Source organism: Mollisia scopiformis (genome assembly GCF_001500285.1).
Source record: "Mollisia scopiformis unplaced genomic scaffold LY89scaffold_15, whole genome shotgun sequence".
Lineage (NCBI taxonomy): Eukaryota > Fungi > Ascomycota > Leotiomycetes > Helotiales > Mollisiaceae > Mollisia > Mollisia scopiformis.
In genome coordinates this window covers 825132-852774 of record NW_017263595.1, presented here as the reverse complement: position 1 = coordinate 852774, position 27643 = coordinate 825132, and the positions used below count along the sequence as shown (strand labels likewise).

At 47.7% G+C, this 27643-nt stretch overlaps 10 protein-coding genes across 10 annotated transcripts in view; 4 read left to right on the top strand and 6 right to left on the bottom strand.

The window, feature by feature from the left end:
* Positions 1–562, bottom strand: part of LY89DRAFT_719976 (uncharacterized protein) — a 2705-nt gene extending 2143 nt beyond the window's left edge. The window contains exon 1 of the mRNA XM_018218536.1: positions 70–562. Coding sequence (XP_018069778.1) covers positions 70–408 — 339 coding nt within the window. The 5' untranslated portion in view covers positions 409–562. The remainder of the gene's footprint in view (positions 1–69) is intronic.
* Positions 563–2491: 1929 nt separating this feature from the next.
* LY89DRAFT_588055 (oxidoreductase-like protein) lies at positions 2492–3648 on the bottom strand (the record flags this gene model as incomplete). Its single annotated transcript, XM_018209460.1, has 2 exons — positions 2492–3037; positions 3082–3648. The coding sequence occupies 2 exons, from the start codon at positions 3646–3648 to the stop codon at positions 2492–2494; spliced, it is 1113 nt and encodes a 370-aa protein (XP_018069777.1).
* Positions 3649–4150: 502 nt separating this feature from the next.
* On the top strand, positions 4151–5124 carry LY89DRAFT_112201 (uncharacterized protein). The gene has a single exon (XM_018205084.1). The coding sequence runs from the start codon at positions 4290–4292 to the stop codon at positions 4848–4850; it is 561 nt and encodes a 186-aa protein (XP_018069776.1). The 5' UTR covers positions 4151–4289; the 3' UTR covers positions 4851–5124.
* A 332-nt stretch (positions 5125–5456) lies between these two features.
* On the bottom strand, positions 5457–6421 carry LY89DRAFT_619332 (NAD(P)-binding protein; the record flags this gene model as incomplete). The annotated part of the gene is made up of 2 exons (XM_018210866.2): positions 5457–6329; positions 6386–6421. 2 exons carry the CDS (start codon positions 6419–6421, stop codon positions 5457–5459), a joined length of 909 nt encoding a protein of 302 aa, XP_018069775.1.
* A 1678-nt stretch (positions 6422–8099) lies between these two features.
* Positions 8100–9923, top strand: LY89DRAFT_588475 (MFS general substrate transporter; the record flags this gene model as incomplete). The annotated part of the gene is made up of 5 exons (XM_018209484.1): positions 8100–8130; positions 8181–8372; positions 8420–9268; positions 9313–9694; positions 9752–9923. 5 exons carry the CDS (start codon positions 8100–8102, stop codon positions 9921–9923), a joined length of 1626 nt encoding a protein of 541 aa, XP_018069774.1.
* Positions 9924–10115: 192 nt separating this feature from the next.
* Positions 10116–11584, top strand: LY89DRAFT_648690 (S-adenosyl-L-methionine-dependent methyltransferase; the record flags this gene model as incomplete). The annotated part of the gene is made up of 8 exons (XM_018212028.1): positions 10116–10280; positions 10331–10371; positions 10419–10561; positions 10610–10628; positions 10676–10807; positions 10856–10916; positions 10968–11167; positions 11220–11584. Exons 3-8 carry the CDS (start codon positions 10523–10525, stop codon positions 11582–11584), a joined length of 816 nt encoding a protein of 271 aa, XP_018069773.1. The 5' UTR covers positions 10116–10280; positions 10331–10371; positions 10419–10522.
* Positions 11585–14124: 2540 nt separating this feature from the next.
* LY89DRAFT_112162 (uncharacterized protein) lies at positions 14125–17653 on the bottom strand. The gene has a single exon (XM_018205083.1). It carries the CDS (start codon positions 17439–17441, stop codon positions 14169–14171), a length of 3273 nt encoding a protein of 1090 aa, XP_018069772.1. The 5' UTR covers positions 17442–17653; the 3' UTR covers positions 14125–14168.
* Positions 17654–18229: 576 nt separating this feature from the next.
* LY89DRAFT_708248 (MFS general substrate transporter) lies at positions 18230–20061 on the bottom strand. Its single transcript, XM_018217672.1, has 3 exons — positions 19796–20061; positions 19307–19746; positions 18230–19260 (listed from the first exon to the last, which is right to left on the bottom strand). Exons 1-3 carry the CDS (start codon positions 19999–20001, stop codon positions 18314–18316), a joined length of 1593 nt encoding a protein of 530 aa, XP_018069771.1. The 5' UTR covers positions 20002–20061; the 3' UTR covers positions 18230–18313.
* A 1559-nt stretch (positions 20062–21620) lies between these two features.
* LY89DRAFT_588159 (uncharacterized protein) lies at positions 21621–22607 on the top strand (the record flags this gene model as incomplete). The annotated part of the gene is made up of 1 exon (XM_018209467.1): positions 21621–22607. The coding sequence occupies one exon, from the start codon at positions 21621–21623 to the stop codon at positions 22605–22607; it is 987 nt and encodes a 328-aa protein (XP_018069770.1).
* Positions 22608–25906: 3299 nt separating this feature from the next.
* Positions 25907–26931, bottom strand: LY89DRAFT_719968 (uncharacterized protein; the record flags this gene model as incomplete). The annotated part of the gene is made up of 4 exons (XM_018218535.1): positions 26811–26931; positions 26424–26576; positions 26072–26352; positions 25907–26025 (listed from the first exon to the last, which is right to left on the bottom strand). Exons 1-4 carry the CDS (start codon positions 26846–26848, stop codon positions 25907–25909), a joined length of 591 nt encoding a protein of 196 aa, XP_018069769.1. The 5' UTR covers positions 26849–26931.
* Positions 26932–27643: the final 712 nt, after the last annotated feature.

Here is a 27643-nt window from a genome sequence, read left to right as displayed (position 1 = left end):
CTGTGAAAGTTGAACGAGGTTCAGTTTGGGTCTCTCGAGGCTGGGTATAAGTTTCATGGGGGACAGTACGTGTCTGAGTTTCCCGAGGCTGGGTTTGGGTTTCCCGGGGTCGTGTTTGAGTTTCCCGGGGTTGGGTTTGAGTTTGATGGGGCTCAGTACGGGTTTGCGTATCTCGAGGTTGGGTTTGCGTTTCCCGGGGTTGGGTTTGAGTCTCACGAGGCTGCGTGACGGTTTGGCGAGGGGCAGTCTGTGTCTCTCGAGGTTGAGTATATGTCTGCCGAGGTGCTGTGCTTTGCGGTCGGTCCGTAGACCGCGGTGCGCTCTGCGTTTGTGGTCGCTGGGTCGCTGGAGCTTGAGTCTGGGGCCGTTGTGTTGCAGGTGCTTGAGTCCCCTTAGGTTCTGTAGCATCAGATGACTTAGCGTCGGTATCCCGATTGAACAAATCAGCAACCGCTTCAACGGCACTGAACTCTAAGTTGCGCTCATTGAGGTGTTGATGCGGAAGACAAGTAGCGAGAGCAGTAAGCAGAACCAAGCTCGAGAAGATCGAAAGAGACTTCATGTTTGCACAAGCTTTAGATCTCAAGGAATTTGAATTCTGGACTACTCCGGACTCCAACAAAGTCTGGAAGGGATGGTATATATCATGACGCTTGGCAAATTACCCTCGCCGGCTTTATGGGAAGCATCTTATATCACGACTATGGTGTATAGCTTGTTCTTAAAACCTGAAGTATGACTTCAAAGAACTTCGGACGGTTTGGCTGTTTCCCCGCACTAACTTTATATGACCATAAACGAAAGAAGGTGAGAAACAATTTAAGCTTCATGATTTCTTTATCCAAACTGCTGGAACGGCCTAAAAATACATCTCGCGTGGAATGACACTTGCCATCGGCACTTTACAGCAGGAATTGTCATGTGGAGCGGATACACGCGTCTTGCCATTGTTATGTACCCAGAATCAGTACACGAGCTTTCCAATATATAATACGAAAGAATGATTGGGGACAGAATCGATGAGAAAGCCATGATGGCGGAAAATTTGGAGATGGGGTAAGGTGGTTAAGCTTTTCATGCATCTCGGGAGAACGCATGCCACGTTTTTGAAGGGCAGATATAAAAATAGCAGCTCATAAAGGCAGGCTAATCAGAAATTTCCCTCTTCAGCCCAGAGATATAGGCTAACTGGCGGAAATTTTTCGAACGCGGGTGCTAAAATGATTCGATATTGAACGTTGTGTAAATTTTCTCGCCTGGATGCCTGCAGGGGCGATAAAGCTGGCACGTGATGACTCCTCCAACAACTTCATGTTCATCTTCGCTTTGGTAGCACAACTGTCTAATGAAAGCTTTTCATTTGTGGTCCTACCGTGTGTCTGGCGCTTGAAAGAATATTGCACTATATCCTCGTCTTTAGATATGTTGGAGAGGGAGAGAGGGTATGTAGAATAGGTGCTTTGAACATCCCACTAACCTCGAGCTTGCAACTCACTCACCCAGTCTTCTTGTCACTAGCACACAGAGTCACTATCCACGCGGTGAATAGATTGATGGAGGCCACTCACAAGAAATCAAGCTCGAACGCAAAGCAACCTCCCATGGTCCCAAACGTCTATAAAAGAAATATCGCACACGGCCGCGGAGACGAAATTCAGACAATTCTACAAGGAAGAGTCCGGAGACACATCTCGGAAGTCCCGGACCCAGGTCAAGACTGGCGCTTGTTGCTGTGATTGGTTGATTCTTTGTCTTCCATTTCAGTAAAAAAACCTGTTGTCGACATTTACTGTTGCCAGCATACAGTTACGCCATTCAAGAGCCAAAGTTTGCTTGCTAAACACTATAACAGTTTCCGGTGTCACGAGATGGTTTCACAATGTATTCCTGCCGACCTGATAGCTCCACAGCCCATATTTGACTGTGGCTGCAACGACTCTCAGGCATACTATCTACGTAACACTTAGCGGCAAGTACCGGCTCTAGCCTTTGAGCAAGCTGATAAGCCTGAGTGTGGACTTTTAAATCTCGAAGGCTGTGTGGGCTGGAATGAAAGTTCAGTATGGGATGATCTTTGCGGTCTTAATGTTCCCAGTGATGTGATACTGAAGAGTCTAAAGCTTGATATTTGTATGGTATTGAAACTACGCAGGAGTTATAGAGCCTGCCACATTATGGTTGAGGTAGGGGATGATGACAACTGGATTGTATCTGAGGCTGTTGTAGAGCTCATGTTTACACCAAAATGATCTGTAATCGAATTGTGAAACAAGAATGGCAACATTTTTTATGAAATGCGTGACTGAGCTTCCAAAATGCTTCAGTAGTCAGTCGTACCAGAACATCAGATATAAGGGGTAGTAGGAACAGCGTGATCACCGCGAAATAACAAACATTCAGGCAATTGGAAAAACCCAAGCCAATACCGACTCTCACTTGTCTAGTTATGTTGGTTGTGTTGCCAGACTTTCGTTGGAATTCCTAGCCCAATTCAATACTTCCCCGTTTTGACCGTCAAGTTCAATCTATCAAGAATGTACCGGCCGGCAGTTATCGGCGGGAACTTCGACGGATTTCCCTCTTTCACACAACTCGGCAATGTCTCCACCGTTTCATCATAGTTGATGGAGAAGAATAAGGGTATACTGTATCTCTCCTTGTCCGTTCTGTTCACCACTCTGTGCACCGTGCTTTTGTATATTCCATTCGTCCACCGCATCAAGAAGTCTGCCACATTGACCACAATTCCTCCCTCAACAGGCGCCGCAGATATCCAGTGATTGTCTGGAGAGAGAATCTCGAGACCTTGATTTGCATCTTGAAGGAGGAGAGTGAAGCATTCGTAATCTGTGTGTGCACCAAGGCCAATCTCTTCGTCTTCGTTCAATTCTGATAATGGCTTCGGGTTCGTAGCTGGTGGGTATCGGATTAATCTTGCGATACCTCCAGGATGTGTCATGAGAGGATCGAAGTAGTCTTCGGGCAATGCTAGCGAAAGCGCAAAGAGCCTGAAGAGATGTCTTGAGAGTTGGAGGACCTGTTGCATGTTAGATAACCCCCTTTGTAGAGAAGCAGACATACCTCGCCATAGTATTTTGCAATTCCTGCATAGAATCCTGGAAGTTCTTTCTCAGAAGGCCATAGATTCACTGACGCTTCTGGCTTGCCATCCAACTCCACATATTTCCCGTCGCCTCCAGTTGGGTCAAGACCTGATTCATAGCCCCAATTGAAAGCCTCCTTGGTTTCCTTGCTCTCGAAATTATTGACAGATGTAAATGCGGCCGGCTCATATCCTCTGAAGTAATCGTTGCATAGCATAGCATCCTTTGAGGGCTGTGGTAGCTCATGAAAAAAGCGATGTGCCAACTTCAACACATCTTCGCACACCCCTGTCGCAATCCCGTGTCCTGTGATATAAAAGAATCCCACATCCGTACAAGCTGAGTTTATCTGTTCCGCTACTGCTCTTCGATCGACGAGCGAGCTTGAAAAGGACTTGGTGAGGTCGATTATGGGTATCGATCGAAAGGCAGGAGCTTCAGATGTTGCAGTAAGGCGCGATTGAAGGTATTCTTGAGCTTCGAGAGCTGCTTTCAGAGAACTTTCGTCGTTGAGGGGTTGTGGAGGTAATGCGACTGCAGCCATCTTTTCGGACGAGAGTGCTTCAGGATAGGATGTTGGCAAGGGTTGCAATGTGAAAAGCATCTGGGGTGCTTCTTAAGACATCCAGTGTTATCGACTTCTTATCTTCTTGCAGCACAAAGGTGGGGGTGGAGAAATATTGCGCTCTTGAGGGCGGCGGGTGCCGACGAATTCAACTCTCTTTAAGCGAGCCCCTGAGTGAAAGCAAGCAAAGATTCAACTCAAAGTCCTTGGGTCTTCTAAGCAATGAAAATCCATAGCATTTTGCAACCATTTTGCTCTTTTTAGCGAGGGTTTCCCCTTGGGACGCATCCCATACTAGTATCAAAATACTACTCTCCGGACTCTTCTACAGGCATCAATGAGATAAAAAAACAATTCCAGTGCATTTCACGATGTTGATCAGCCATCTGCTTGATTGCTTTGAAAGATGTGCCCTCCCGACGATACCAGCAAAGGGAGAGTGGGGGCTCTTTCCCGAATAGGCTCTCAAACTTTCGGAGGTTCCTTCCCTCCTCGGTTTTGCATGCACCATTACTTCTGTTTTCAATTCTCTGATAAGAATCTCATCCATGTTCACAACACCTTAATTTCTTTCTGTATCTTACTTCCTATATCCTAGCAAGCACTTAGTAAAAGCGGTAATGGCAAAGAGAGAACACAAACCTCTGAAAGAACCAAAGCTGCCTGAAGAATCAAAGTCGCCTAAGAAACCGAAGCCACCTAAAGCATCGAAATCGCTCAAAGAACCAAAACCTTCGAAGAAAACCCCCACCAAGCCACCTCGGAAATCTGCTAAGAAAGACCGTATACAACGAACCTCTTCAAGAACCTCTTTGCGATTCAAACCGACAAGGACTGCCCCACAACCCGTCAAGCCCGGAACTCTATCCCGATCAACTTCAAACAGAGTCATCAACAGCGGCGAGAACATCTTTGCAGTCACAAGTCACATCCAGCCCGATGGACTATCAAGACGTAATAAGTCTGGTATCGAACCGGCCACGAATGCCACACACGTTCTGACCGACCGACTTCCACAAAGTTTTGTTCTTTACAGTCCTAGTTTCTTGAACCGCGACATAACCATATCCCTCATACAAGATGGCCCCCGCTATTTCACATCTCAATGGGATACGGAAGTCTCTTTCGAAGCCATTCCGAAGATCTTACACTCGTCCGAGCTAGAGACAACAATTCCATGAGCGCAGCCACCCTTCCTATAGCAACGGCAAAGTACGGCGGCGGAATTCTATTTTCCGTTTTAAGTACAACATCCGAAATCTGTGTTTTGGATCCAAGTAGACCAGGAGGTCCTCCCTTACATAGAGAACAGACGCATGCATCTATTGGCCTGTTTAGCTACGCCTCTCGCAGTATATCCTTCAACTTCCAACCCCCAGGAGCAGATCAAAAAGAAGCATTCGAATGGAGGTCAGATCGGGAACTTCAGATATTGGACCGCGAGATGAGACTTGTGAGAACTAGCACGGGAGAAGTACTGGCAGTCTGGACACATTTCTTGGAAATGATTAGCCACAAGAGAAGAGGGAAGCTGGAGTTCTTTGGAGATAGGACCTTGGGACCTGAATTTGAATTCTTGGCGTTGATGACTCTTGTGGCAGATAGAGAAAGGGCAAGGAGGAGAAGCGCTAGGAATTCGTAGGGTACCGATCTTGTACTGTACCAATAGACCAAGTCGCGAGAAGTTAAGCTTACTGAGATTGCCTGAACAGAATGAATGTCTGGTCTCAGCATAGACAATATCATCGTTGACGGTAATCAAGTGTCATTGGACCTTATAACAATGCTCATTTCTCCGAGACCATACCCCTCATCATATCTTTCAGTTCAACATCACTCAACTGATTTACGCCCAAAAGCTCATTATCATTCTTCCTCCACGGCCTAGAATACTCAGGATTCGACATAGCATACTGCATCAAAGTACCAAACACCATCATATCAACCTTGCCCGCTTTAACATCCGCCAGCGCCTGCTTATACGCGGGTTCTATATCACGGCTCTCGACCTCCCAACCGTCTGAACCCAGCGCCTCTTTCGCCAGATTCAGTAACTCGACTTGACTCTTACAGACAGCCGAGATATACACCCTGCGATTCTCCGTCTCGTCCAGGTGTAACAGCACCGCAGCTGCAGCATGACCAACTATCGCCATTGGCGTAGACGGAAAGACATTCTTCCCATCGTTGAATAGCGTCACTTTCTTGTCTTTAAGTAGAATACCCAGGAAGCCTGTCTGTAGGTACGCATCCAAGAACGGTCCGCTCGCTACGGCTGTCCATGTGATGCCGCTCTCTTGCGCCTTTTTCTTCATCAACTCGTAATTCGCCACTTTGGATTGGAGAATAGGTAGCGCGGCGAAGTTGGGGTTATCGAGGTCGTTCCCATATTCGGATAGGATGAAACGACCAACACGGGCTTCAACAGCGGCTTCAATCAGGTTGGAGGATGTGAAAGTGTCTCGGGCGAAAGTTGCGTCGATGACGGCGTCTTGGCCTTGGAGAGCGGTTGTCAATTGGCTTTTGGAACTGTAGTCGGTTTCTTTGACTAGGACTCCATCTGGCGTGGAAGCGCTTGCTTTGCGGGTGAGAATGGTGATGTTGAACTTTTTGGTCTCGAGGAGGTCTTGGAGTATGATCTTGCCGAGGTTTCCTGCTGCCTAGCTATAAACTCAGCTGTGTCGGTTTACCTTGAAGGCTTAAGTTGTGCACATACGCCGGCAATAGCAACGTTCTTGATAGTGTCGGTCATTCTGATCTAGAGCCTTTGACAAGAGTTGATGAATTCTGTGTAGGGTTAAATTCACCTAGTGAGTGAGTGCTTGAGAGAAAATAGAAGTCGAGAAACCCGAGTCAAGCAATGTGATACTTACCCATCTCCCTCGCCTTGTGATATTCGGCCTTTGCGGCTTTATCAAGTATAAGTCCGTTCTACGATAGCAACCCAACATCAATCATGCCAAACTCGAGAAAAGCTGGCACTAGCACTAGAAAGTGTTCAATTATTTTGATCATATCCATGAGGGTCCACGAGACAATGACAGAGTACGTGCTGGGCTTCCATGATACGGCATATGGGAACCCGGGGCAGAGAGGATGAAGTGGTGTTCATCACGCATTTCAGCGATGGACATACGACGACTTTGTCGGAGCCCATAGAGCGAGGGTCTTGAAACGAATCGGCAAAGGACTGAGGAGGCGAAGAAGGAATCTCCTGTTTTCCAATTCTAAAAAGCACCTGCAAGTGTGGGCTGGTGTCAGTAAGTATCACGCTGAATCTGCATATTCGAGCATTGCTCATACTGGCCAGTCATCGTAAATGAATCTTTGTTTGATACAAGTATAAACATTCTCGACAACTGCAGCAGCGGTGGAAACCAAAAGCAATTCTCAACAGTAGCTTGGATATCATAGACCAAACAAGACAATTTATGATCACCTTCGCTCCTAACCGAGCGATAGGCGGGCTTCAATTCAGGAGAGACGAAACACGTGCGATGAGACAACCAACGATGAGTGGCAAACAGACAGGAATAGCTCTGCAATATGGCAGTGACAGTCTCCGGCACTCGCTCGCTCGGTGTCCTAGGCCACGAGTTTTGCCCAGAAAATAGATTGCGAGACAGGGCAATTTAGGCGTTTGTAGGCCGACGAAACTACAGTACACCCAGTCAAGCCTTGCTTTTGTCTCACAGGTATCTGGAGAGTATTTCGCCGTCACTAGAGATATCGTCGGACTTTGAAAACGAAAACAAAATATTCTCCTTCTCCTCCAAAGCCAAGAAAGATTGCCCGGGAATTAAAATAAGCTTACCTTGTAGCACATCTCTCGGCGGCTTGGCAGTCCATCAAAGCCATTCGCTTGTGTCGTCCCCGCCGGGCCACTCTTTTCCCCACGATCTGCATCACAGTCAAGTCAGTCTTAATAAATTCTCAAAGCAGTCACCATCATCTCATGCCCGATGAATACAATCATGGTCCCGCGCATTAAAATGCACAGTCCTCATGATCGTTCACACACCGGGAGCAGCAGCTCCACGCCACTGATTTGCTCGCTTGGCGTCCGTGGCTGCACTTCGAATCAGCGGCGCGCCTGAAGCTTTTCCATTCCTTGTATCTTTTCTACCCTGCCCTGCCCTGTCCTGTCTCGCTCGTCGCTCGCTCGCTCGCTCAGCATACTCAAACAAACAATAGTCACAAGCTATGACGAACGTAGCACCGAGGATTCCGACCTGACTGACCATGATTGCCAGTCACGATCACCTCTGCTACATATGTTCCGCCATGCCTTGAGCCTGTTGAGTCCGCGCGCACATCCTCGACCTCGACTGGAATTCCTCGAGCTGAGAAACGCGGGAGCCATGATGGACGTCGATCCGGAAGCGCGGATGGAGAGACCAGGCGGATTCGACGTGAAAGAAGGGATTGAGATGGTGCCGGGAACGGTGGAATTCGTTGATGGTATGTACGACCTTGCACGACGATGTGTGATCGCGACTGACGTCTTCGAGTCCAGGGAACTTCTCGGCGGCTGAAGAATCGAAGGGGTGCAGATACAGATGTCGTCCTGATACCACAACCCTCGAGCGACCCAGATGATCCGCTGAATTGGAGTCGGTTTCGAAAAGAATATCACTTCTGGTTATTGATAGTATGGGGGATACTTGTGGCTGCGAGTGTGAATTGGTCAGGGCCAGTATGGGGTAAGTCTGCAGAGAGATGTGAAGACTTGATACTGACTATGGTTAAGTCCCCTTGCAAGAAGACCTGAATACAACATTGGATGATATGAACATTAGCGCGGCGTTATGCTTTGGGTTCCTGGCTATCGGATGCATTTTACTGCAACCAACTGCGATGAAGATTGGGAGAAGGCCAGTCTATCTGATCGGAACATTTCTAAACCTTGTTGGTTGCATACTAGGTGGCCTGCAAACAACAATCGTGGAATACTATGTGGTCAACATCCTCACAGGGTTTGGTGCCGCTCCTGTCGATTCCCTGGTCCAAATTTCAACCACGGATATATTCTTCGCACATCAAAGAGGGACGAGGTTGGCATTTTTCGCCCTTGCATTGGGAACAGGATCGTACATGGGACCTGTTGCTGCTGGATACATAACGGTTGCACAGGATTGGACATGGTGCTTTTGGTATCTTGTTATCTTCTTCACTGCCCTTCTTATCATACAGATCTTCACGCTGGAGGAGAGTGTCTACAGACGTCAACTACCGTCATCAAGTAACAGTGAAGTGGCGACTCTGGATGATCGACCACAAAGAGATGTGAAGGATCAGAAGAGTTCGGCAGATGATGGTGTCAGTGGGGTCGAGACCGCTCGAAACCGGTCCAATACACTTCAGACCTTACCTGGAGGACGGAAGAAGTACTGGCAGAGAATGGCTCCGATTCATACATTACATGCCAATCCGAGACCGTGGTGGTATCTCGCCATATTCCCATTTAGACTCGTCACTTTTCCAGCGATCGTCTGGGCTGGGTTTATGGGTGGGATTCAGATTTGGTGGTTGTCTCTCCTCTCTGTGACTCAATCGGAGATATTTTCAGAACCACCCTACAACTTTGATATTGCCGATGGTAAGTTATTCTCTGGTCTGGCGGGTTCTATCTGACGTTGGCAGTGGGAGATACAAATATCGCAGCATTTATAGGCGGTATTTTCGGCATGCTGTGGGGTGGACCCCTTTCTGACTGGTACGTCCTCCACCGGGCTCGCAGAAACAAAGGAATCATGGAACCTGAGTTCCGTCTCTGGCTCCTCATCGTTCCTGCTGTCCTCAATTCCGTCGGACTCCTGCTCTACGGACTCGGTGGCTACAATGGCTGGCATTGGATGGTATCCGCAGGTGTAGGAACAGCCTTCATTGGATTTGGAATCGGAGCTGGCGGTGCGATTGGTCTTACTTATGCTATTGATTGTTATCCGCATATTGCGGCGGAGAGTATGGTGTTAATATTGTTTATGCGGAATGTTCTGGGGTTTGCTTTTACGTTTGCGATTCAGTAGGTGCCTCCTTTCTCTTCTCTATCGTAAATGCCCGAGGAATTAACATTGCTCAGACCATGGATCGATGCAATGGGAGGGTCGAATACTTGTGTCATCCTAGCAGTCGTATGTCTAGTCACGACGATGACCTTTTTAATATTAGTCAAATGGGGAAAGGGATTTAGGAGAAAAACGGCCAGCACCTATCTGAGGTTTGCCAAGGACAGGAATCGAATTGCTTCCTGATGTAATTCGTTGACTTGCGTTAATGATAATGTTTCTATGACGCTTATTCCCTTTGCACGTGAACGGGATGTAAGGTACATTGATTGGATGTGGATTTGGAATTTCTCCGGCTTCCGCTTCACATCTCGGAGTCAGCTCTCCTTCTGGTAGGTTGGCCGTGCGAGTGTGAATGGTGGGCTCGTTTCTCTCGTATTTTTTATGCGATAGGTATTGTTCTTGTTTTATATTTCGCTTCCTCGCCTCGAGATTGTTGTCATTCTGGTCACATATCTACGTAACTGTGGACGAAAAAGAATGGAAGAACAGGTCAAGAAAACTAGAGAAGCTTCCGAGAGAGCTGCGAGGGAGGCATTGGTGGTGAGTTTTCCTTATCTGAGAAGAGAAGCGATCAGCTGATTGGGGGACAGGTCGATCCAGCGGTGTTTGAACTGAAGGATGAGGACTTGGTGTGAGTGTTGTTGTTTTTGGAGGGAGTGGGTAACTGATGTGGGGTAGGAGGAAAGCTGGACTAGTTGTGGCGGGAGAGAAGGAGAAGACTGCAGGGAAGGGGGAGGAAGGAAGTATGCTATGCTTGAGGTCGGGCGTGAGAAGTGTGGCTGATGTGTTGGTGTATAGGTTATTTTTTGCCGAATACTGAGGTAGGTTCTAGGCATCTGAGTTGAAGAGAAGTAGCTGATCATGGGTAGAGTGAAGCAGATAGACTTAGCAAGTCTCTCCTTGATTTCTATGTTTAGCTACTGATAAGTAGCTAGATATGCAACATCACATCTTTGCACTCTCTTTCTCTGATCGATTGTCGTTGGCTCCTCTGTCAGAGTCAGACTTAGACGGAAAGCACGTCTTGGACATCGGGACGGGGACGGGGATCTGGGCTGTTGATTTTGGTTTGTGGCTCTCCTTTTCTCCTTCGTCCCCTACTGATGATGGAACAGCGAAACAATACCCCAACTGCCACGTCACAGGATTCGATATCTCGCCCTGTAATCCTACTTCGTATCTATTCCCTCTCTTGACCTCTATCTTCCAATAATTAATAGTACTCAGACCACCACCAAACACAACCTTCCTAACCCACAACGCAGAATCCACCCCATGGCCCTTCACCCAAAAATTCCACTACATCCACGGCCGCGCCATGATGTCCTGCTTCGACTCCGCCGCTCTCGTCATCCAAGAAGCATACCAGAACCTCGAACCAGGCGGCTGGCTCGAACTCCAAGACGTCGTCGCCCCCTGGACTGACGGTACCTCCCCTTCCCCCTCTTCCCTTTCCCATAACCAACCTAACACCCCCAGTCGACGGAAGCCTCTCCAACTCCGCGCTACTCCACTTCCACACCCTAACCATCTCCGCCGCCGCCCAAATCGGCCGCGACGTCTGCCAAGTCATCACTTACCCCTCGCTTCTGGCGGCCGCGGGGTTCTCGTCGGTTACGGAGATGCATTATCAGTGGCCGATTGGTCCGTGGGCGATGGATCCGAGGTTGAAGAGGGTTGGGGAGATGTTTAGGGAGGATTTGGATGTGACGGTTGAGCCGATTGCGGAGAGGCTTTATAAGGGCGTGTTGGGGATGGGGGATAGTGAGGTAGGGGAGATAGTGCGGGCGGCGAGGAGGGATGCGTGGGATGTGAAGAGGGTTAGGGGGTACATGCCTGGGTGAGTGCGGGGGTTTCTTTTGCTTGTTGGGAGGTTGGAGAGGTGAAAGGTGGAACTTTGCTGACGAGTGGGGATAGGTTGGTGGTTTATGGGCAGAAACCGTTGGATGCGATGTAGTTGGGTTGGAGGAAGGTTTGTGCTTTAGATGATCTGATGAAGTGATGATCAAATGGTAGCTAAGACTCACTTATCGTTTTCCTTACAGAAAAGATTTTGCTTCAATCCAAGTTGTATATGAAATGTTAGAAATCGTGCAACATAAGATCCAGAACCAAACAAAGAATTCTGGCCATACCCTCTTTTGATATCAGCGGTGTCAGCGCAATCAGAGCGAACAGCGCAAACTGCGCATTTCGCGCAAGTCCCGCGTTGGGCGCGCTACACGCTTGGAAAGTTTACCGTGCATATTCCATTTATCAAACCGTGCAGCTGAATGGAATGCTTGCTAGAGCTTGGAAATCCTCGGTTTTGACATGACTAGTGTATCTCATTACTTGCTGTTATCCTTGATGGCATTCGAGCATTGCCTCTACCAAGCCGTTGCGGAAATTATCGTGGAACGGATTCAAATGTGCATTGGTAAGTTTCGTGAACAACACGAATCATTATTGGCATTAGCAGACTTTCAACGAGGGAAATCTTTGTCGAAAACAGAGAGATTGAAAAATCGTCTAAGTCTAGAGGAGGCGCAAGGGTGACCACATATGATGGCAGCATCCTGATTGACTTTCTCCAGAGGAGACACTTTCTCACTACGACTACTGTATTCTATAGCTGTAAAACTTAACATAGGATCAAGTACACCATCATCAATAAAGCTGCTGAAGGTAGTAAAGTCGGGTAGGATTACAAGCGGAGCCGGCCCGCACTGTTGACATAGGTGCTTCAACCTTGAGATCAGAGAATGAACAGAAACAGTGGAGAATAGGCCTTTATCTAAAGTCTCCATCTTCCAAACGGAAGTACGTTATCAAAGAACTTCTCGAAGTAATCGACCATACAAGGATAGCTTGGTGCAAAGTCTCTTGACTGCTTCGAGAACCAAGCAGCACATTCATTTCATGCTCCCGAAAAATAAAAATAAACCTTAAGCTTTGGAGGGCATAGCTTTGAGCACCTTCTCTAGATTCAGACCAATTCTTGCACTGACGAATTCCGTGAAGGCGAGCTTGGTCATAACCGGAGCCTTGGCTTGCTCCGGCGAAGCTAAGAACATTCACCCCTTTCTCTAGCCAAAAACACGCTAAGCTTCTCCAACCAATCACAGTCCTCAACCTCGTTAACACTGTTTAAAGTTAAATAGGCAGATCTTTGCCATATCCTCTGAGACAGCAGCCTCCAGGGTATAGATGCTTGCGGTTTCCCGTGCCTCTCTATATTCTCGTGTGTGCTTGAAATACGAATGACTCAAGAGACAGCGGCCTCCAGGGTTTAGATGCTTGCGATACTATCGTGCCTCTCTATTCTCTCGGAATGCCTGAAATACGAATGTCTCAAGATTACCCCCTTTAAACTCCATACTAGCTAGCTATGGTGTTGGATAGCCACTTGCGGGTGACTTGAGTTTTTGCTTTTGAGTTCTAGGAATTTTTTTTGGGCTTTTGTTTTTGTGGGTCTTTCTTTGCAATTGAGGTTCTTTTAAGCGAGGTTCGCAGGCGAGCCAGCTCAATTTTTGAAAGTGAGGGGTTTTTGTTTAAGCATGCATGTTTTTCTTGGCGCCCTATTGAGAGCCTACACTTGCATCGGCTCTTCGAATGAAGATGGGTTCAAGGAAGAGGTATGACTTCAGATGGGGAACCGTTGTCCTGCAGTCGTGTGTCAGGGAAAATGAATAGCTGATAGATCAAATGCAAGACCAAGAGATTCAACAGTGCCTCCGGTCCGGCTCATCTGTTCAACTTCATCGATATCCCGAGATGTCAAGGCGAATAAGATACAGTTGGAAATACATCTTAAATCGAGTGCCACACTCGTGGTGTTCAAAGCTTGTAGAACCGAGAGTGAATCTCCAATCCGGCGGCGCTTGGTAGGCTTGTCTCAGAGATACTGGAAGGAACTTGGGAGTTTGCTTCAACCTTTGGGTCCCCAAAGATAGTGTTGATAGTGTTGAATTCCTATCTTCAGGCGTTCCAACTTGAGGACTTTTGGTATCGTCATTTTATCAAGTCCTGACGGACATTCAGTTGCATCTGGCAGCACTTGTGGCCCAATGTCCAATTAAACATGCTCAACACCACTCCGGGTCTTCCCTTCTGTACTTCTATCCATCCAAGACAAAGGAGCCAGACTTCCATTGTTGCCATGATGAAAGAGCCAACATCTCCACCGAAGCCAGAGAATTGGGTCCTCCGCGAGCAAGACCAGGGATGAGAGGACTTTTCGAACAGTTGTCCAAACCCGTTGAGCACTTGTCCCTTTGTAAAGTCATCAAGTGCCGACAGACAACACAAATTTTGTTCTCTTCTCCAGCATCTCACCGAAGAATCTTCGAATCGAGGTAATTTAAACAAATCGCTACATTGGTATTAATGCACGCTTCCCACCAGGGACCGCTATTTTGTCTCGATATAATACAGATATAATGACTTTCATATCCTACCACCGCTAACGACCTCTCGTCCAAGGAATTCTACCTCGCCACTTTCAGCCGTTCTTCTCCGTTCTAAGATCCACCTCTCGCCCGTGACAGGATCATCTTCTTTCAGATAACTGATACTTTCTGCACTACCCGTATAACGATGTTTCTTGATGCCTTTATCCCTCTCATCTCTCGCGCCGGTATTTGTATTCATATTGTTGCTGCTATTATCCAACGACGCAAAACTCATCGTTAATGTCGGACTTCCGGGCGGTGATCCTGCCTCGCTTTGTATTGCTCCGGGAGTATCGGTTGCGCTAGCTTCCTCGCTGACGAGACTGAATGTGCTGTTCTTCCGTCGATGGCCTTGTGCTGATGTGGGAACGCTCTGTTGCCATGGATTCAGTTGTCCTATGGGGCTACTTTCCTCCAAGCCACCTGCGCTTCGAGGACTTCCTCCATTGCTACTATGGAGACTGGCTTGACTGCCACCCCAAGCTTTGTTTCGTAACTTGAGAAGGGCATCAAGACTCATTTCTCCATCGTAGTCTGCTGGACTTCGAAGCATGTTGGTCAATTGGGCTAGACCGGGACTTGAAACGCTTCCTGGACCATGCATGGACAGACTCATGAAGCTGTTCCTGTTGGAGTACTCGCTTCTTTCGGTGATCGGGGTCAAATTTGGTTCTCTCGAGGCTACTCTTCCACTTTGACTTCGGAGTACGCCTTCCACTCCTCTAGGACCAAAGTAGCCACCATTCGCATATTCGGCTTCCGAAGCAGCAGGTGCGGAGTAGAATCCGAATTCTTGGCCGTAAAAGCCATCACAATCATTAGCAAGCGCTTCAGCGTTGGCAGCTGCAATTATTGGATCATCTTCAAGGACATCGTCGTAGTCAAAATCATCTTCTAATTCGTATGAGGGAGAAAAAGGTTCGTAGTGTGAGGTATGGCTCGAGTCTGGGACCAGACCGGGTTGGGTGTCTTCTTGTTCAGATGGAGTCGGTGGTGGGATGCTGTCACGTCGGAATTTGCCGTTCGCTGCAGCTGTGAACGCAGCTTCTGCAAGGGCTGTTTGATATGCTGCGAGAGAATCTTGTGTCAAACCCTGCGACTGCGGAGGACCCATAACATTCTTGTTCGGTTCTGAGATGGATGGCTGTGGAGCTAGTCTACCGATTGTTCTAGGTGAGGCAGCACTTTCTGGTTCATTGTTCGTCTTGGCTGGGGACAATGGCTTGTCTGGTCCGAGCATTGGCGGATTGTATAAGGTCGGTAATGAAGAAAGTGTTTTTAGTGGCCTTCCATATTCGTCGGTATCAACATTGTCGAAGATAGACTCATCAAATTCTACAGCATCTTCTTCATCACCAGGTCCTGTAATTATCCCATCATCGAAATAAAGATCATCATCATCCAAAGCCGCAGGACGTGGAAATTCATCCACCTGAGGTTGGACTTGTGGCTTGACTCCATTGAAAGATTGAATATCGATCCCATGAAGTCCAAGACCTTGAAAGGGTGGGTCGATGGTCGTTTTTAACTCAGGAGAAACTGGGGAAGTTGATGGTTGACTTGGATCCTGCATACCCTGTGCCATGTGTGGAGAATTCCTTGTCATCGCAAAGCCTATGACTTCACCGTTGATATCTCGTGGAGTGCTCACCATTCCAGGGCTAGATGGACTCATCGGAGTAGCTAATGTTGACTGCTGAAAAGTAAAACCACCAAGATGCTCGTCGTCCTGAGGGACTTCGTACGGATCTTCTTCTTCGTCCAGCTCTGTGTTGATACCCGGTATGGGCTCTTCGAGGTCCGCGTAGGGATCGTCCTCGTCTTCAAGGTCTGCATTGACGCCTGGTATTCGTTCTTCCAGCCCATCATCGTCATCCATGTTATCGTAATCATAATCATTTTCGAACTCTTCTTCCAACCGATCTTCGTCTGCACTTTCCGCTTTTCGTTCCAGAGCTTTTTGACGATGTCTATCTTCTAATAATCTTTCTTGTTCAGCAGCACCAATCATATCGAAGCTGAATCGTGATGAAGTGCTCTTCATATGTTTCGGAATGCCATCCTTAGCCGACACCTCCGAGACACCCCGCGGTCGACCTTTCTTCGACGAGGCCGGCTTGGGAGGTGTAGCCCCCGGGTCTATTGAGATGCGTCGTGGCTCAGGTTGTCCCTCATTCTTCGGCGGGACTGGGGGAGGCAATCCTGGGACGGGCTTCCGTGCACTTAACCTCCGCACATCTTGGATTTGTTTTTGAGAAATCTCGTTGCTTTTTGTAGCCGCACGCGGATCAGCTACTTGCTGAGAGCCTTTAGCGTATGGGGGTTGAGGTAATGGCAGATCTGTCAAGTCACTGGCCTTTCGTACATGGGGGCCAGCCGCAGGATATTGCTCTTCTTCGAAATTCTCCGTGAAAACTGGTGTGTGGTTCCCGCCACTCCACGGACTAGTGGCATTGTCATCTGAAGGTTGCAAATCTCCGTGAGGACTTCTTTGAAATTGTTTGGGGGCAGTGGTATCCTCTCGGACATCGTTATAGGACACGTTCCTTCGAGGTCGTGGTGCACTGAAATCATGGACAACCGTTCCTCGAATTCTGGGGTCAAAGGTCTCAGAGAAATTCCCTCTGTTCGACACGAGTGACTCTGGTGCTAATTGTGCAACTGCTTGTGATGTTCTTCGACGTGCAAGTAGTGACATCGGGTTCAAAAGATTTAGCCTCGCCTTTCCAGATCGTTGCTGAACTGGTTCAAATGTAGAAACTGGAGGAGCTGGTGGAGGACTTGGTAACCTTGCGCCATTCGGTCGTCTGCCTTGTGGCCGATTCTGATCTGCGAATGTCTGTCCGGAATCTGGAGGTCTTGGCCGAGATGTCAACTCGAAAGTGGGCTTGGGTTGACTGGTATAATTCGAAGGGATTGCATTTCCAGCTGATTCTGGTCGCTGCATTCCTGCATACGGTAATCTTTGGTGATTGCTGAACGCATGTATATCTCGAGGTCGCGTATTATCCCTTTGAAAGTCCACATTCTGTGCTCTTGGATCCCTCTTAAATCTGCCACTTCTCAAGTCTTCTTCTGAATCTGCGGATGAGACGCGTGCTATGGGGGGTAATGGAGGTGGCGGAGGACGCGTTGGTTCGGGAGGAAGTACATCTCGTGGAGGATGACCGTGGTCGTGAAGAGGAGATTCGAAGGAATGTGACTGCTCCGCGGGCGACGTAGGATTGGAAGGCGTGCGCTTATGATGTGGTCGCAGATACGAAAACATATTCAACACTCAATTGATGGCCCCGTTGAGGATGCAGCCAATTTGTCGCGATCAGGTCGGCTTAGATCAATTGACTCGTGGCATGTTGTTTCGCGATGACTCGAGACTCGATGTCTTGGCCAGGCAGCGGGGAAGAGCAATGATTCGAAAATCCAGAGAGCTATCGAGGAGAAATTGTCTGCCAGGGAAAAAAGGTGGAGTAGATGGGGAGCATGTGAAGATGCTTGTTTCAACCCTTTTTTCGATAGCTAGACAAGTGACGTTGGATTGCTAAGATAAGGCGGGCCTTGGAATCAGCAATACAATAATATTCGCATCACCCATCAATGAATAGAGATATAAATTGTACAAGAATCCTTCCAGAACTGTACAGCTCTGGTATGGTCGAAATTGTTAGGGAGATCAGCATCTTAAGACCTTTGTTAGTTAGTCGCGAAAGTTCAAGGATCCTAGTGATCCAAAAATAGCTGAGTTGGAGATTCACGTTACCAATGTACAGATTCGTACACATTTTCATGCATACTGCAATAGGCTTGTGCCTTGTTGATATTTTGAAGTTTCAAAGTATCCTAGATCAATGGAAGCTTCAAATTGCAGTTACAAGATCAGCGTCCCGAAGGAGAATTCTCGCGGGATGCTGCAGCTCAAACAACGTGATGATTTTCAGGGTCACTGAGAGAAGTGTCGTCTCATGTTTTTGGGGAGTGCTTTCAATCACCAGTATCAAAACTTCTCATTACCAAACTGTCGGGTTAGGGACAAAGTTGAAGAATAGTAGAGCTTCATTTCTCATTATTCGTAGCTTATGTTAAACAAGCGTGCATATCGTGCGAACGGGTATCTAGAATAAGTATCCTCCAAGCCTGTGCCTATTATGAACTTCTCTTGCCATATGGCTCGAATGGGAATGCAACGGCAACTGCAGCCATAGCAATATAAAGAGCAGCGCAGACATAGATAGGAACTGATGTTTCGGTATTGGCGTAAGTCGCGACGATTGCAGAAACAATTCCCATGATGCGGTTGCAGGCAACGGCTACGCCATTTCCAGTAGCACGATGAGCAGATGGAAGCACTTCCGGTGTGTACGCGTACAACGTGCCATAGTAGATGTTCAGGCAAAAGGCGATTGCACAGCTGAACCCGACGTTTTCTGATTCATTTCTGATTGCGGTGTATGCGAAGAAGAAGACCATGGTGATCAGAGCACCGATAACCATCGTGTATTTTCGTCCAAGGAGTCTGAAGTTGCACATGTAACCTGCTAACATAGGACCAGGAATTCCGCTGATGTTGACCAAAGCATAATTTCTCCAGGTATCGTAGGTTGAGACATTACCAAAGTCCGCTCCACGAGATGAAAGGTAACTGCTGAGGAACACGTAGAATAAAGGATAGGCTAGTCCTATAAGGGTCCACGACAACCAAATCAGCACTGTAGATAATCCGATTGTTTTCGTAGCGAACAATCCCCGGAAATGGATTGTCAACTCTCCGATTGAGAACGCGTTTTTGGCATGGGCGGAGTTGATGACTCCACAAGCGTCAAGCTTTTCGATCGTGATTGAACAGGGTCGGTTATACTTCGCTGCCATCGCATGGAAATCTGCTACCAATTGTTGGTCTTTTCCTTCTCCAAGAAGGTACTTGGGCGTCTCCTTGAGGCGAATGACTGTAATTCGAGCAATGCTCATGGCGAATACAAGCGCTCCGCTGGTATACATCACATATCTCCATCCCATGTTGCTATCTTTATGGCAGAAAGATGTCCTGACGCCGGCTTTGTCAAAAGGATCGGGGCAATTCCACTTTAAAGGTGCTGAAGGTGTTAGCTGTGAAAATAGGAATGAAGGAAGGTGACATACACAAAAATCCCCAGGCAATAAAGCCCGCAATTGCTTGTCCTAATCCCCACCAGGCAGCCAACCAAGTCAAGACCCATTGCTTGTTCGAAGGCAAGTATTCGATAAAGACGGTTGTGTCCATAATCAAATTTCCGCCGCCCCCAAATCCAAGCAAAGCAATGAAAACTGCAAGGGCTACCCAATTCGGGGCGGCACCAGCAATAATGGTGAACATGGAGCAGAGAAATAGCGAGGTATTGAAGGCGAATCTTCTGCCAATGATATCTCCGCTGATGCCCCAGAAAAGAGCTCCAAAGAGCATACCAACATAGACAGCGACCGTGAGAGCGCGTGAATATGATGGAGTAAACTCATAACCAGCTTGTGTAGCAATGATCGATTGGAGGAGCAGACAGAGGGAGTCTACTGCATAACCGAATCCATTAAGAACGAAGAGCTTCCTGTGAGCCTTGCTTAGCTCTCTGTGATGCCACAAAGCATAGAACTCACCAGTGATAATTTGTCCACCCAATTTCGTCAATTGCATTGTTTACGAGATGTATCTTGGCATTGAGTGCTAAGTCATTTGGAAGAGCAAGAATGTCGGAACCTTCTGCAGCAGAATAATCATCGAGGATAACGTCTGGTCCTGCCGTGGCAGACTTCTCGTGTCCTTTCTCACTGCTCGCAAGAGCTGGGCTGTGCTCGGCAGACATCTTGATTTGCGATTTCAAATATCCCAATCCTGAATTCGTTCCAACGGAGAAACAGACAGTAGGAAACAGAGAAATTTTGGAAATGGAGGATCAAGCTACCTTTATCTCGAGAAAAGGTTTCCAGCACAATTGGCCGCGGCGAAGCCGATAAACTGCGGGGATTAGAGTGAAGCTATGGTGGTTGCATGCATACTATCCAAGTACAGAAGTTGTAACCTGGTCGAGACCTACAACGAATTCTGTTGATAGGCTACGTGGTCTGCTGGGATCAGCATGCTGGATCTTTAGACTCATCTGGTTGTAGCTTGGGAGATCGTTCTGCGCCATTCAGCATTTTGGATTGCCAGTTCGGCATCGATTCAGTGCAAGTCACTTGGAATCAGATCGATTTGACTGGCCCCCGGCAAGGCAACCCACTTGGCTTGCGGTACCCCACTGTGTGAACCTCCGTAACAAGGGTCCTGGCGGGTGCCACTCCAGCCCCTCCATTCCGAGTTTTTATGTAGGTTCACGGGCCACAAACTCGATGAAAGACCCCAAAATCTGAAAAAGAAATGTCTATCCAACCGTCATGGCGCATGTACACCAACGGCATGGCTGTCTGCGATGTGCCTCTGACCTCATTCATGGCTGATAAGAAAGCTTGGGAAAACAGCCAATAGGTGAGATATAGCCACATCGCGTGACCCTCTACCAAGTGAGAACTCAGAATCTCAGAATCTGAGATGCAGACTGGGACGTTACATCCTCGTCGTCGAAACAGACGGCGAAGATTAGGAAGATAGCTGGGATTGCACGTGGGTACAATGATTGGAGACAGGCGGGCCGAAGAAGAGTTCCGTGAAGTCTAGGATGGTCCCGCCGTCTAGATAAGAGGGTCTGCGATTTCCTATCTGTGGGTGAAAAGTTTGAGGCGTTGGATATTGTTAGGAATTATGTCGGGATTTGATCCAATAGCCTTCTTCCATTCCGTAACAAGCAGGTCATCACATACCTAACAGCAGGACAATTAAGCATTCAAGAAAAAAAGTTTGCACCACTCGGAGCTGACAGTGAGGCAGAGGTCGGGGCAAAGCTGGAAGCTGTCAGTTTTAGGTTTAGCGTGATCGCTTCCATTTTCGACTTCACTGAATCTTGCATTTCGTTGTCACCGTATGCGCATCAACGCATCCGCGACTATGGTTATTACCACCTAATACGTTAATACGGCTATTGTATGCGAATGCCACCGATTCACGGACCCTCTCCTCATCGATGAGAAGCCCTGTCGATGAGAAGTTTGACCTCGAAGCCTGCTTGAGCATCCAGGCTCTGCAGACCATGTTACTACGATGACCAGACATACACTTTTTCGATGGTGGTACACCGGCATATTCGCCTTTATCACTCTAATTCTCATTGTGGGGTTAGTCATCACTCCAGGCGATGCTATCAGACAAGCATTGAGCAATGATCAATTGTACAATGTTTTCGTCATTGCTGGCTGCTACGCTCTTACGGCCGCCGCGGCATTTTTCATCTACTTCCTGAGAATCTATACGAATAGAACGGTCCTTAAAGCGATACCAAAGAATTGGATACCGATCGAGAAGGGAGAAGTAAACAAGAAGGTCAGGAAAATGATACTTGCTCAACTCAACAGAAGTGCGACAATTGCATGGGATTCCAGACCGCGTATACCTCAAGAACCAACCGCTATTGTGTCCGAGCCGGAAACCAAAGACCCTGTGGCTGTTTCGGCAGAGAAGGAGCCTGTGAAGGAAGAGCACGGCTTATTTCACCGGACCCATACGACGGAGGAACAAGTCGTGACAATACCGCCTCCACGTCCAGTTTGGGGAGATATCTCACACAATGGTTGGTCATCGCCAACATCACCAGATTTACCAAGTTTACAATACACAACTGTTATTCTGGAATTGCCACATCTTATCGAAGCTAGAGCAGTTTCCCTAGCACCAACAAACCTTCAAACCGATCCTCCTCTTCCAGATGCTCGGGTGGTAGAACTATTGCAGAGGCCAGCAGCAATGGGTCTTCGAGATTACATTGGTCAGCTTTCCAGTATGGGAGTCCTCACAGAACCCGCTGCGACGGCTGAGTTCCTCACTCAATATGAATACGCACGTTTTTCAGGGCGGCTGTTGGCAGAACAACAATTTCGAGATCTCATGGGACATTTTGCAGAGTTGCTGAGGAACATGGATACCTTGGGTCCAGCTGTTCTTGCAAGTCTAGATATTGTAGACAGTGATATCGATGATGATGGTTCCTCTACAACTCCAATCACTCCACGCAGCAGATCTCCAAATCGTAGCGTGAGTAGTCATGAAGGGACTATCCGCACAGCTCCATCACGACATACAGATACCACACCATCAAAGCGACAAGAATTCAGTACAGCTCCAGCTACACCAAGAAGCAAGAAGCGTGTGGTATCAAGATCGCCAAGCATGAACACTTTTGCCCAAACTCGAAGACCATATGCAGCGAGCAGTTCGAGCGAAAGTCTGAGGTCGACGAGTGAGAGTAGTGTTATCAAGTTAAGCAGGTCGAATACACCAGGTGATCTACCTTACACTCTCAACATTCCTGGAGCACGATAGTCTTATTCTCTTCGATTTAGCGAAGGCGTTCTGGTATGGAAGTTTGGATACGGGAACTAGTAGCATAACGTTTAATGATAATGTTGGTTAGTGGACGAGATCAGGTTCAAGTTGTGAGCCTTTCACTCTGACCTTTGAGCCTTAAAGCATCTGAAAGCTGAAGGAAGCGTTTTGCTCTTTTCTTTTTTGGGAACATTGCAGCGTGGAAGTCAAGATGCATCGCTTTTCTATTCTTTACTGCTTCAATCATAACTGCCATCTGCTCATGCGGCCATCTTCTGTCAATCTGATCCTTTCTCTCTCACTTTCCCCTTATTCTACTTCATCTCCTTCTGTGCGACCAGATCCCACCTAGCATTGGACTTGGAGGCAACTGTGAACAGATGCGAGTGCAAGCTGTTCATGTGGGATATCGTTCCGGCGAGTGGCGGAGGCTAAATTGTTGCGTCAATGTTGAGGAACATCGAAACGTATCTGCGTATTCCGTTCAAGCCTGGTCTTGAACGGTGTTTTTCTTAGTACGTCTGTTATAGAACTCTTAGTCAGATGTTTTTGTTTTAGACCTGAAATACATCGGATAGATGGCATTCGATACCTCGAGAAGACAGAGTGGTATTAGGCATTAACGGTCTGGCAGGGAGTTGACTTACTTGCATCGCCAAGCCCCTCACTAAATGTCTTGAGTCTTGGATGTTCTATGTTTCAGAGCCTCTAGTCTCAGTCTTTTGCCTCGTCCATCTTCTTCTCGAATGTATCAAGCTCAGCCTTCATGTCCTTGGTATGTGCAGCCTTGCTTGTCACTGTTGTTGTGTATTGGTATCGAGGTTGGCTGTCCTCTGGATTGCTGAGGTATGTATTGATGCGTTCAGTCGCGAGTGCTCTGGCTGCAGTAGAGTCGTTTGAATAAGGCTGCTTCGCAGTGACAGATTGAACAGCCGGTAGAGGTGGAAAGCTAGGGGCGTTAGCTGAGGAGTGATGTGGGACAAAATGTGGGTGATGTACTCATCAAATGATCCGTCAGTGGCGCAGGTGGAGCTTGGGTAGTTGGACATGGTGAGTGAAGAGCCTGAGGAGATGATTATGACTAAGTATGAAATAAAACAGAAGCGCGTATCAGAAGCGCGACCGATTTTTCGATACGCCAAGCTAGAAGAAATAATAATGCCAGGAAGACTTGTTCATGTTTTGAGGAGGTTCATTTCTTATACATATTTCCTGGGCGCACATCCAGATCGAAAGTCACAATATCAAGGTCTTCTCCAAGTGTGCCCCATCCGGCAGGTGAGGATATTGCGCGGGTGCTGGAAAGATTCGACGCTGCAGGATTGGCTCAATTACGTTCATGCACACAGTGCAATGAGAGGAAAATCCAGCTCTGTCGTTTTGAGATTGGATGCTTCACTGTTCACTGCAGCCGCGTGCTGCAGCAACAACGTCCCGACTACTCGGCTGCAGTGGCCAAAAGAAGTGGCGGTCTGTGGCTGATGACCACCAAGTCTCTCAACTGCACAAACAATTGGTGTTGTTGCGACCGTGTGGGGCTGTGGCTGAGGCATTTTCAGTCTCTAAACTGCATGGCTCATTGGTGTTGTTGCACTCGGTGTGGCTGACCCCAGCGAACTTTAGCCTTATTCCCCTCACATGCACAACACGCGCCACACAATCAAGCTTGAGTCCATCTGCTGGCGGTTTCTTTCATGCTTTCATGTTCTTCGTGTGCGAGAAATTCCGAATTTTCCACGTCACTTTGTTCATTCATGAACACTGTTCGTCAACTTTGTTTGTTGCATCTGTTGCTTAGAAGTATTTCGCCGGCCGAGTAAGATCTTGCTTTCAATTCCGCTGCTACTGTTTGCGTAATTAACGGAGATGGCCGGACAAAAAAATTCTGTTCGAGGACGATCTCGATTCTTGTAATTCCAATCAAACTATTCCTCGAATCATCGAGTTTGTACAAGGGCCGAGGTACATCTGTTGTCAGATTGGAAAAGAACCTCAAGATTCCTTGGCTCCAATCAAACGACTACTCAAAACATGTATTCTGCATAAGGCTCGAGGTGCATCTGTGGTCGGACCGAAGTCATGGCCTACTTTATTCGTAGGCACAGGCACCCGTCAAGGCTAGGCCTACTATAACCAAGGACCCGGGTACATCACACCCCACAACTCCTATCCAGCGGCCTTCGAGGCTGGATGGGGCGACCCGAGGAGAATGTGGCAGGTCTATTTGATTTTACTATTGGGTCAGAGGCATGAGCTGGATTCGTGGGGGCAGCTTTTTGGCATGTCAATCAGGGTGAGTTATATTACGGGAAAGCTGGGCGCTGGCATTGCGTTACTTCATAGGGCCTGGGTCTGACCTCGAAGTCGCGTGGGGTTTGAATCTACGAACCAGACCCACATCACTCGAGGTGACACTGGTTCAAATCACCTCGCACGCGAGGGTTCAGGACTTCGACCCCCTGTTGAGTGTTCGAAGGAGGCTAGATGCTTCGTCCAATTCGGTACTATGTCGCCCATCCAGTCTTTTGGCAAGTGCCACCTCTTCCTCCTTCCGCTGTTGGTCCTTCCCATGGAACATTCTTGCATACTACTATGTTCTTTGTTGATGTCTCCGTACCATTAGATTTTTAGTGTTTCCCTCATTCGGCTTCTCTTTCATAGCAGCTAGGTGGTCAGAAGAGACTTCGATTAAGTTCGTGTGGCATATGAAGATAGGAGTAGCATGTAAACAAAAGTATTGTGAACACGTTTTACCATCTCGAAATCATGAGTCACTATCCCTGTATCTGGTGGAGGAGAGCTTAGAAGACGTTTAGTTGCATGTAGTAGAAGGATTGGACCAATAGTCTCACTTTTCGTTATAAGACGTTCACTTGCATGTAGTAGAAGGAGTGGACCACTAGTCAGGTGACTTTTCGTTCAAACTGAAAAAATTCTCAGTCGTTCATCCTTCAGCCAGCCTTTGAAAGGGTCAGCCTTTGAGTCTCACGTTGCATACTGCTCTCTTCCCTTCCTCCGTCTTCTGTTTCGGTATTCTGGTGAATATCAACTATACTACTGCATTTGAGCTGGCACATCGAGAACGTAAGTCGCGGAGAAGTATATTGCGCATTGTTAAGTCAAGATGAATAGCATCTTCATACAAAGTTAGAAGTCTTTCTTCAATACTTCAGCTACTTGCGGCAAGCGCCTTGTCTACCCTGTCCCCATTCTACATCGGCATCTTTTCAAGTCAATAAGCCACAAGTTCGCTCATTCTCAAGTCGGTCCCGCAGTCCCCCAGTATCCTGACACCTTTACTCCAACGATCCCTGCACTTCTTCCCGTGTCAGTGAGGCGCGAGTTCGTGGGATGAGTAGAGAAGGCGAGAACATCGGCACAGGAGTTGATCCCCAGTTTTCGATATCAGGCCATGCTTCCATTTGTTAGTTTATGAGGCATAGATGTGGATCATGACTTACACAAGGTGATGAGCATGAGTATGAAGAGAAAAGTACAGATCAGAACCACTGCCACTGTAACCCAGCTGTAGTCACTAGTGCCTTTCTCTGCTCCGACCCAAATGCAAAGGCCTGCGAGGAACAGTGCACCAGCGACGGAAAGCAAGCAGAACCAGACGCGGTAAGCCCATGGGAAAGCTTTCGGAACGAGTGTTCCCGCTTCTGTTGGGAGAACATTGGCTGTGAATCCGCAACCGAGCCCAGTGAGCAGGCCGAAAAGAGTTGACAAAGCGAAAAGACTCCTATAATACAAGATGTTATCAGCAATTTTTCATTAACATCTCAGGGATATTTCATAGAGTATTCAACTTACCGAGCAGCTTCCACATGGTGAAGGAACTTTCCGTCCTCGCGATAAGTGTTGAATCCCAGTGCTAAGAAGGCAGCACCAATGCCTGCGGTATAGAATGCAGATGTACTCAAGTGACCAAGCCTAGCCTTTATGTCTCTGATGATGAGACCTGCGCTAGTAAGTGTAAGAAAGGCCATCATGAGACGACCGAAGAAGGTGGTGGGCCTCAGTGGCGACAGAGGACGCATTGGACCAGGGAGTAGGCGTCGGTACTAGTCGCCTATGCCTTCATTCGAGTTATGGGTCCGGTACTCTTGGAGTTCGTGGTTCCTGGTTAAGGTTAGCAACCTTGAGTTTGATGAGTCTTGGCAGCAAATTGACAAGATCTCGTGGGGATGAAGCACTTACTCGCCGCGACCAGAAGATGATTCCGAGAGGAAAGACATGGTTCTTGACTGCGTGAGAGTTAACTGATTTCGACGCGTCGGGAATCGAGTCTGGGGATTCTCAAGTTAGGAGTGGAGTTGATACTTACATTTATGAAGGAACTTCGAAGGAGGGCGTTGAAGGGAAAGAAGTTGAGGTCGTTGGAAGAGACGTGTGTGCGCGTGTGAGAAATGAGACTCGGATATGTGTGCTTGAGAAGAGGCGTTGACTACCATGCCAAGGGAAGTATAAGTACTAGACCACCGTATGGTCTCACAATCAGTGATCTGTGACCTCTCCAACGGGAGCCAATGAGAACCCACGGCGAAGTGCATTTTCGCGCTCTTTCTATAGATCAAGAGTCAAGCGAGGATGTCAGATCACCTTCGATGGACCCGTAAGGTATTTATTGCAACACTAAGGTCGCTCGCACGCGTGCATCTTCCACAAGTTCTGCATTTGCTCTATCAAGTCTTCTATGGGCTTATCTCAAGAATTCCCTTTGTGTAATGCAGCAATTCATGAGAAAATATTTGAAAAGAAATACGTGATATCTATGCGCGTACATCGCTTCCCGTTGACTTCTTGATATATCTTTACGAGTTCCAACGCTCATGGAGTGTTCAATACTACAGGTTGCAGATGATACCGAGCAAAGTCTTTGCATTTATCTGACTCGTTTCGCGTTGATCTTTAGCATACATGTGAAACATCTTTCCGGAGTAGGCTCACCTGGAATATTGTGTCGAACGCGCAGAAGTGAGAACGCGTAACATACGAGTAACACCGTGATTCAAGAATACCATCATCTCTTT